At 45.7% G+C, this 9823-nt stretch overlaps 1 protein-coding gene across 3 annotated transcripts; it reads right to left on the bottom strand.

Moving 5' to 3' along the window:
• Positions 1-2: 2 nt before the first annotated feature.
• On the bottom strand, positions 3-8929 carry exd2 (exonuclease 3'-5' domain containing 2). Of its 3 annotated transcripts, none has more exons than XM_086126632.1 (12): positions 8777-8929; positions 8179-8243; positions 7805-7863; positions 7249-7313; positions 6421-6782; positions 5436-5686; positions 5225-5351; positions 4472-4809; positions 3439-3545; positions 2726-2861; positions 2072-2440; positions 3-1345 (listed from the first exon to the last, which is right to left on the bottom strand). In XM_086126632.1, the coding sequence occupies exons 5-12, from the start codon at positions 6763-6765 to the stop codon at positions 1129-1131; spliced, it is 1890 nt and encodes a 629-aa protein (XP_085982758.1). In that variant the 5' UTR covers positions 6766-6782; positions 7249-7313; positions 7805-7863; positions 8179-8243; positions 8777-8929; the 3' UTR covers positions 3-1128. The 3 variants fall into 3 exon arrangements, with proteins under 3 accessions (XP_085982758.1, XP_085982760.1, XP_085982759.1); XM_086126634.1 differs by having other exon boundaries at positions 6511-6782; XM_086126633.1 differs by lacking the exon at positions 7805-7863.
• Between the last annotated feature and the right edge of the window lie 894 nt (positions 8930-9823).

The raw sequence follows: 9823 nt of genomic DNA, 5'->3' as shown, positions 1-9823 counted from the left end.
TCTTTCAATTTCATTACAAACTTTATTAGCAGTGTTTCGTTCACATTTACAAAGATCCCACTTTGTGTACACCTTCGAGGGTCGTCACTGTCATGCTAAACGAGCTAGTCGGGCGTTAAGGGGGGGGGGAGCATAACGGGACTCGGAGGCCCACTAAAACATGGACCCCGGAAGGCGTCCGCACCTGTGAAGGGAAGCGCTTTTTTACGCACGAGCTAGCTGTTAGCGTCGCTCCCCCGCCGTCTGTGTTAGGTTGCTCAAAATCTCATCTGGAAATAAACAGGGGAACCCAAGAAAAAGTTTTTCCAAGAGCGCAACGCAATCTATTGACTGAAATGGACAATAGAGGTGATTAAGGATTTAGCATTCCTGTTGCTACGCCCCTAATATGAGCGCTTGCCCCAAAAACTCGCCGGTAAATCAATTAAAGGGTATCCAAAAAGTTTACATTTTCAAGAGCGGAACAGTGTCACCACACCGCCACCGGACACGCCGGTCAAAATTTCATCTTGGAAAAAGTTGAAAGAGGGCAAAAATTTTTGGGGACATTTTTAAAGAGCGCTACATTGAATTGAACACAACTTTATTGTCAATGACCTATTGACTGAAAGGACATTAGTCGAGGGAAGTGGACAGGAAGCACAAAATAAAAGCCCCAAATCCACTGCGAGGGCTGGTCAAAATTTCATCTTCAAATAACTGTAAGGGGATCCAAAAAGATGAAAACGTTGACGAGCAGAAACAAAGCGGGGGCAAGGAGCAACAAGAAACTTTAGCACAATAAAAAAGCGTTGCTCCCCGTGTCACTGTGAAACCTCATCTTCAAATAAATAAAAGAGGATCCAAACAGATGACATTTTTTAAAAACAACTTAATCTATTGAGCAAGACGTGGAAAAGAAAAGCGGGCGAGAGCGACAAGAAACATTAAGGATGACCCTCGTTAGCATTAGCCGCTAACCTGCAACGTGTCAAGATTAAGAGCAGGCTGCCGCTAGTCTATTAAAACAAAAAAAAATCTTTGTAAATTTCACAAATTCATAGTGTCCCATCTTTTTTTTCCCTTTTTTCAGTGTTTTTTTTCTTAAAAAAAAAAAGCAAACTCCTACCACGATGTGGCAATTGCCATTCAGTTGACTTTGACGGGCCGGTCGTCTCCGTACTTGCGTAGCAGCTTGAGGTGGTTGTGCTGTACGCACCAAAGCGGGGGAAGGTGCTTGGGGTGCATGGAGGACAGGAAGTGCTCCCTCCAGCGCCGCTCCAGTTCCATCAGGCCATGCGCGCCTCGCTCGGCGTAGGCGCGCACCACCTTCAGGCCATGAGGCACGTACGCCTCGTTTGAAATCCTGAAGAGAGAGAGAGAGAGAGAGAGAGTCACACCTTTGATTTCTTGGAAAGCCAAGCCCACATTGAAATCTTCCTAAAATGCAAACGGCAAACCTGGATTGAAACCTTAACCTCGTCTTCAAACTCTAATCTTCGCTCAAAATCCTTAATTGAAACCCGAAAGCTGGTTTTAAACCCTCAATGCAAGCTAATGTAGGCTGAAGGCTTGGAACCCGAATTGGAAACACCGATTTGAAGCCCAAACCGTAACCTGCTCTTGAAACAATAATTCAAACCCAAACCAAATTTAAAAACTTATTTATGTCTTGAAAACCAAACTTCATTTTCAAACGTGAAGTGCATCTTAAAACCATCATCCTTGCTTGAAACCCTCAATTTGCTTCAAAACTTAAATGAAAATTAACTCCGTTTGGGATCCCTCATTTAAAATCTTAAACATATCTTGAAACTCTAAATTGGAAAACTAACCCAGGACTGATAAAAACATTTTTTGGGGCCTGACATCCTAATCCAATATTTTTGATAATTTACCAACCCAAACCCAAATCTTGAAAATGTAACCCAGGATTGGGTTAGGTTAACTCTGACGTGAAATGCAAATTTGAAAATCCCAAACCCAGGCGAGCTAGTTTGAAACCTGAATCACGGCTTGAAATCCAAACCATAGTTTGAAACCCTAACCCCATCTTCAAACCCTCATCTTTTGATCGAGCGAAGCCGCTCACCGGGTCTCCAAGGCGGCGGCCTGCCGAAGCTCCTCCCCCGTCAGCTCTCCCTCGTCGCCCACGTCCAGGAAGTGCCTGATGAGCGCCGACAGTTCGTTCCGCCGCCCCTCGGGCAGCCCCTCGCCGGCGGTGAGGAGGGCGCGGGCCGCCGAGCGCACCCGGCGCCGGTCCGGGTCCTCCATGGTCCGCACGCCTTCTTCGCAGCCCTGCGGGGCGGCAAAGTCGTCAGCCAGCTGCTGCTTGAGGGAGGCGTCGTGCACGTTGGAGGCGGCGTGGCAGCTGGTGCACAGCAGCAGGATGTCGTGGGAGTTGTGATCCTTCATCTCGTTGGGGAAGTGCCGCCGGTACTCGTGGGGGACGATGTTCTTCCTGAGGAGGGGCGACACCGCCAGACACGACACTGAATGCTTAGTCATCGCGCCGATGCCAAGTCAACGTTACTGAACATCTCCAAAAGCTTAGCCTATTTTCTAAACCCAAACGCAGACTTGAAACCTTCACTCTGGGTTCAAGCCTTTTTTTTTTTTTTTTTAAACTCCAACACTGGGTTAAAAACCGTCACTTGAAACTCGAACCCTGGCTTGAAACCCAATTTTAAGATGTAATTTCAAGTCAAGTCAATTTTGTTGAAGGGATTTATGGTCAAACTCAGACCTGATGTAGGAGTCTGACCTCCCGCAGACCACGCAGAGGTTCTCCTTGGGGGTGAGGTAGTAGTCCTGATTGGAGTCCGGACGTCCCGACGGCTCAAACAGAAGCCTCACCACAAACGGATCCTCACTCTGGAGCTCTAGAACACAAGCGCCACATCCGGAATGCGACGTATACAAACTTAGTCGGATGTTGCCATGCGACTCCGACGTGCCAGGATCCCGGAAGTCCCAAGGTCCCCTTTCATTTGGGAGTTGTTCTGGGCCCTTTTGTAACCATTTAAAACTTCGGACTAATATGTGCAAGTGGAGTCGTCACATGAAAAAAATCAAGCCGCTTGAAGTTGACCTTCTTGCCTTTTGCTTTTATCGCGTTTGTATCGTATTTGCTTCCTGTGGTCCGCGTTGAACGTAGTACACGCCGCACCACCAAACGGCACGGTGACCACTTGACGACCGCACTACCTTTAATTCGGCCGACAGACCGACTCTGAAGAGTCGTGATGCTATTCTGGACATTCGAGAACAGGAAATTTGCAGCTCTTCTCTTCCTCTACTGTTTTAGGAGCAACTTTGAACTGCAGCCCGGACTCATACCACAATTGTGTTCATCACGACACCCGATAAACTCGGGTGCCCCCCCCAATAAAAGGAAAATCTGTGACGAGCGAACTGAACATCTCACAGCGATGGAGTAAAAACAAGAACAAATTGTACCTCCTATTCCTCTGTCCAGGTACCATTTGGCTTTCTTCTTGTCGCACGTGCAAAGCGGTTGCCCGTCGGGGGCGTGCAGGTAGCAGTTGTCGTAAAGCGGCGACTTCCTGCGGCACGACAGCAACCGTTTTAGCTCACTTCAAGGGACATCTTCAGGAAGTTTGTCAAAACATACTGGGGGAACTTCAAATTGCAGAATGCAAGTGACCATCGCTAACCTGATCCGAATCAAAAGATTTTCAAACGGAACCCGTTGCCGAGGAAACTCAGTCAAGTGGATGCGGACGGAAATGTGGGGGGGATCAAAAGCCGCAGAGGTGGCCGAGTAGCCACCTCGACGTGAAAAGACCAGGGACCAAACCTTGAAGGCACTGGTTTCAAACTCAAGGCCTGGGGGCCAGATCTGGCCCACCACATCATTTTATGTGGCCCGCGAAAGCAAATCAAACATGTCAACTTTGGCTTCACAAAGCTAAAGTGTCGAAAATAAAATGTCTGTCAATTTATTTCAAACATAGCTTGTGGGGTTGGTGTGAATACATCTTTTAATCCTTTTGAGTTTATCACACGTTACGAAAGCCTAATAACTTAAATTAAGCATTTTTTAAAAACAAGACAAAAGTGGCAAATATTCCCAAGGGATTTACCTAAAACTACTGACTGACCACAACTTACTTTTAAATCTCAAAGTGAATCATACATACATAGCCTTCATTCCATTTCCCTGACTTTTCACACATTCAAATTTTAGGGGCCAAGAGAAGAAGCCTAACGTGATCATTCAGGCCAGAGGTGGCAACAAGCTCGTTTAGCTACCTTTCGAGTAGAAGCACCTGCGGCTGAATTCAAATTGTGACAGGTTTTTACTTTCTGGATCCGCCACCTTTGTTCAATCCACTAGCCCGTTTTCTTCTGCCTCGGTCAGATGACACATAAAGGTTTGCTTGGTTTTTTTTTTGGTCACGGGCGACGCCATGTTTAAAAAGCGCCATTAGCAACAACAAGCAAAATGTCTGCCTGGACTCCAGCTCACCTCGCAGAATAGCCCACGCCCAGCGGCTTCCTTTTGTTGTTCTTCCTGGGGTCTGGGACTCGCTGATCTCCAGACGCAGGGCTCTCGGGGCTCGAGGAGGCCCCCTTCAGGTGCATGCGCATTCGTCTCGTCCGCGCCGTGCTGCCACCGTCGTGCTCGTCCGTTTCTTCGGCGCCCCAGCGGCCCCTGAAGGGCACGTCCAGCAACCCCTGACAGCGGGCGGCCAACGCGGCGTAGGAAAGCCCGTTGGCTGAAGCGGGGTGGGCTTCTGGGCGCAGGCCGAGCAGGTGGAAGAAGAGGGCGACCGACACTTGGGCGTCCCTGCCGGCGTACGTCATCTTAAAAAAATTTAAAATAAATAAAATTAAATTTAAAAAAAAAACAGGTATTCATTAATTGGCATACCGTAAAATTCTGTGCATAATATGCATTTTAAAAATCCAAATCAGGGGGACATGGACAAAAATAATTTTAAAAAAAAATTTCTCTTTTTTTTTTTACACGTTTACTGACTGACAGTCGAATGATCAGGATTGTTATCAGACTGCTGCAGTGAGTTGGAGGTGGGAAACATCTAAAAAGTGCCTGATGATTGCCCCCCCAGGACCACAGTGTGACCGAGTCAGCCGGAAGTTGATAATGGCACAATCAGGAAACCAAAAAATAATAATAATAATCCAACACCGTGTTTCAAGCTAAAATGACCAAAGAAAAAATAAATAAGAATAAGATTAAAAATGAGTGTAGAAGAACCTGCTCCGGCGTCAGTTTGTCCGCCTCCCAGTCGCTACAACGCAGTTCCAGCGACTTGTCCAGCGAAATGTTCAACATGTCGGCTGCCAGCGATTTCAGGCCAAGTCCGTTACTCACCGGCAATTGTCTGGGAAAGAAGAAGAAAAAAAAAAAAGTCAAAAACGCTTGAGGGAAACCAAAACAAATTGGCAACAAACTACAGCGAACTGACTTTTGTCTCAGGGCGAGGTGGCGCAGGTCCACCGTGCATGTCAGCGACAGCCCGAAGTCCCGAGTCAGGCGCTTGCCGTCGTCGTGGCAACCGACGCCCGCCTTCAGCACGCGGGGGTCGCGCAGGACCTCCGCCAGGTCCGGCGGAAGCTGCGCGCCGTTGAACGCCAAAAGCCGTACCAGCAGGCAGCGCCCCGAATAAGACGCCAGCTGGAGCAAGGAGACCACCTGGGAGCGGCCGTTCACCGACACCTGCGCAAAGAACGACAATCAACTTCGTTTTCAATCTTGGGCGATTCATTTAATACACGAGCCTTTGGGTTTGATTTTCAATGAGAATTATTTCAGCGGACAGCACGGCCATTAGTCGGAAGAGTGAAGATCGAACGGTCGTAACTCAGCCCAAAAATGTGAAAGTAGAGAAGCGCTCTCCTTTTCAAAACAGGACACAGTGCGACCGGTTTTTAATACTTCTCAACAAGAATTTTAGCCACAAATCCACTTTGGAAGTTGGCAACTGGGCAATCAAGGGATGGAAGCGAAACCGTGCCGGCTTTTTTTTCAGGTTAGGGTTGTCACGCACCCAATTTGAGAAGCGGGATGACGCACCGCACTTCTTTTACCTTAAAGTCTGCAGACTGTGATACAATAGCTGCATTTGATTTGCGGAGGACTGTTTTTAAAATGATGTTTGAAGGGGTTTTTTTTAAACTAATACTAAAACTAAAAGAATTTTAAAAGACAAAAAAAACCTAAAAAGTCTGCTCTGAAAACCAACTAAATGTAAAAAGAAAAACTCAGCACTAAATAACAGCAAAGTACCATGAAAATTCCAAAACTATTATAATACTGTTTGTAACTTTTCCCAACAGTCACTGTTGGGAAAACACAAGTGTTCCTGGAGCACTCCAGAAATCTGAGAACCGATACAATTGATGAGACCCCAAACCCTCAGTTAATCCTTCCTAAAATTCTTTGATGTTTACCCATTCGCAGTCGAGTCCCAGTAGCGGGACGGCCACCAGGTCCTCCCGCATCGGCGGCCACAGCTGCTGCCATTCCTCGGCGGAGCTCACCGTCACCGGCATCACCGCCAGCAGCTTCTCAGAGGACGGAATGCACACCGCGCAGGTCTTCTCCCACTCTGCCGTCTCAATCTCCTCATGCGGCGGGCGCCGGGCGGATTGTGCGGCGACAGGAAGCGGCGTTTCCCTCTGGGTGGAGGGCGGCCGCTTCTTTTTGGTGCTGAGCGCTCGCCACACGAGAAGACCGCCAAAGGTGGCTCCGAGCAGTGTCGTGATGATGGCGAGGAGTGGCCCTTGGTGAGCCATCACCAGGCGTGTCAGAACTTCAAAACACAAAATGGCCTCCTTGAACATCACGTCTGTTTCCGCGAAGAGTTGAATTTTCTAATTGGGTGTACAGTAGTCCCACACAAATGCGCAGTAAACTATTCACAAATGCACCGATTTTTTTTCCTGCTCTTTCTGAAACACCACAAGATGACGCCAAAACCCTGTCTAATATCGTGGCCTAGTGAGTGGCCTTAAGAGCTGGAGTCTGGTTGGCTGTTTAGTCTGTAAGTGAGTGGTGGCATATGACAGCTCCTTGCGAGTGTTGTCATTTTGTATTTCTTTTGATTGACTTTGATTGAACCTGACAATTGATTGTCACGTTCGATAAATGGATGACCGTGAATCAGGTGCCTGTTTTCAGGGAATTCAAGGAAAAGTCCATTTCTGGCAAGTCCTGGCTAATTCCTCAACTTGACAACAATCTCCCGTATTGATAATAAAATTTGTCTGATATGGTACCTGTCCTTTGTCAGTGGACTTTCAGCTGAATGTGCTTTGGGAATGTGGAGCCACACTGCATCTCTCTGCAAACAGTGGTGAGACAATTTCAAAAGACAGGTGAAAAAGTTACATGCTGTAGCTCTGGGGTGTCAAACTCAGTTCCTGGAGGGCCGCTGTCCTGCATGTTTTCCAAGTCTCCCTGTTGCAACGTACCCGATTCAAATGAACAGGTTCAATGTCAGGCTTCCGCAGAGGTTGGTGATGATCTGATCATTCGAATCAGGTGTGTTGCAACAGGGAGACTTGGAAAACATGCAGGACAGCGGCCCTCCAGGACTTGAGTTTGACACCCCTGCTGTAGCTAGAGAACACACATTTTCAAATCATTGCAAATCACATGAGAACAATTTTCAACTGTGCTTCAACTAATACCACACAAACATTGACATGCTTTGATTAGACACGCTATGTAAACAGTTACAGAGTTGGGTGGGAAACGTATTTCAGGCTAATCACCTGTTCAAGAGCTATCAGTCCAATCAGAATTGCAAAGTGATGGTTAAAGCTGCCCTACCCTAGAAAGTTCAACATTGTTGCCAATTTCCCTCTGGAGTGGTCGTCCTGGAAAGATGACTGCAAGAGAACGGCACAGACGTCCAATGTCATCACTTTGATTGAAGTCTGGGTGAATCTTGACTCCGGTTAGCTTTTAGTGAAGTCAGTAGCCTTGGCCAGCGTTCATTTATTTTGTCCAACTTGCAGAAGGTCTTACATGGTATGTCCAATAAAAAAAATGCAATCGTGTGAAATTAATTGAAGCAGACTGTTGTATACATACTTTTCTTTCTCCTCCTTCGAATTCTAATTACATACAGGGTTGTGTTGTCCAAAAGCTGGTTGACTATACATTACTGTTTTAAGAGTTAAACAGAGTCGTTTATTACTTACCTTTTGAAGAATAACTTTCTTTTGGCCACCACGCCTCACCCTATTGGATTAATTCTTCTGGTGTGCTGTCAGAGATTAAAGTATAATCAAGAAAACCAAACACTCGTGACGACGTGGAAATTCTTAAGAGAAGCATGCCAAGAAATTCCTAATTGGTTAAATGGGGCAGGGGGAAACGATTCTCAACGAACGATCGGTCTGGCGAAAGTGCTTCGGTGTAGGACTACATATCAGCAATGTGAGCAGATAAAATACTTTTTTTTGGTATTCTGGCTTCATAAAGGCGGTTGTTGGTTTTTTTTTCTTTGCACCCCTCTGGATATTTTTTGACAAAATTACACAACTGTCGAGATAACGTTGTTGGATACACAAAATATTAGAACGAGCACAATGTAGCCACATTTTCCACGAGAAAACGCAGCTTTAAATGTTACATTTACTTAACGTGGGCGGGGGGGAGGTGGGGGGACTGCATTCATGTTTGGCGAGCGACGTTAGGCGCAAGCTAAGCCTCGATTGCGCTGGCTTCTGCCAACGCAGCGATTGGGTGTCACAACAAATCAACACAAAGAGTTATTATTAAATAAAGCAGGCGTACCTCGGTGCGTTCTGTTAAATAAGACTCCACCGTCTCCGGGCACACGTACATTTATCTTTTTTCTAATAAACTCGTTGGTGAGCTTCCTGGTGCTGTTTATATCGGCATCAGAGGTGCTGCAACATGGCACTGAGGTCTCATTAGCGCCACCACCCGGATAGGACAACTAACAATACAGCAGACGTAAAAATACCAGTCTTTTGTAAGCATTACTTAAACCGAAAACTCATGACAAGCAACGACAGTTTTTCCTTTACCACCATAATTTATTCAACCTTTTAACTTTCGATATCTCCCCAGACGATTGGAAAATTCGTGAAAGAATTACAAAATGGAAAAATAGATCAGAAAAGATTATATTCACAGGGTTTGATTTCAAAATAAAAAAAAATAACAACAAACAGCGAGAAATGGAAAGCATTAGTTTCGGGTTGTCGTCGTCTCCCTTTTAACCCTTGAGCAGTGGGCCGGTGGAGGAGGTCCAGTTATCTTAAGTCACTGGCGCACGTGCAGAACAAAACACGAGCATTTACCTACTTTTGGGGGGGGGGGGGGGGGGGTGGTAGACGTGCCCCCTCGCCCAAAAAAATGTAATAGGATTAAAACGTAAACTCGCCGTTTGTTGCTGCAGTTGACCCTCGATCCTTGTTGATTGTTGCTATAATGACGTCTTATTTACAGTCGCCCACAAATACTAAAAATTCAATAAAATAAAATAAAAACACGCCAAAAAGTAAAGCAGCTGTGCCTTCACAAAATCTCTTTACATCACATTAAAAATGAGCACTGCTGTGTGAGGCTCTTTAAATATTTATATTTCGGTAAAATATACATATATATGTATAATATACATATGTAACATATATTACATACGTTTTATATATACATACATATACACACAAACACACACATATATACTGTATATACAGTATATATATATATTTTTTTTTAGAGGCGTAACAAAAAACAATTTGAATTGGGAAATCGTATTTGATTTAAAAGAGGTGAGTGGATCGAACTGAACCGAATTGTTCCACTATAAAATAT

The sequence above is a fragment of the Hippocampus guttulatus genome, chromosome 13 (genome assembly GCF_054856545.1).
Source record: "Hippocampus guttulatus isolate MCC_2025c chromosome 13, RoL_Hgut_1.0, whole genome shotgun sequence".
Classification (NCBI taxonomy): Eukaryota; Metazoa; Chordata; class Actinopteri; order Syngnathiformes; family Syngnathidae; genus Hippocampus; species Hippocampus guttulatus.
The sequence above is the reverse complement of the archived record's forward strand: the minus strand, read 5'-3'. Positions and strand labels throughout refer to the sequence as shown.

Bases quoted from the DNA above. Each gene is read 5' to 3' on its own strand.
- exd2 (XM_086126632.1), bottom strand. From the start codon at position 6,765: ATGGCTCACCAAGGGCCACTCCTCGCCATCATCACGACACTGCTCGGA. The intron at 2,862-3,438 runs GTACAATTTGTT...CTTGTGTTCTAG, and splicing joins CCTGGACAGAGGAATAGGAG to AGCTCCAGAGTGAGGATCCG. The intron at 2,441-2,725 runs GTCTGAGTTTGA...GCCCCTCCTCAG, and splicing joins AGGTCAGACTCCTACATCAG to GAAGAACATCGTCCCCCACG.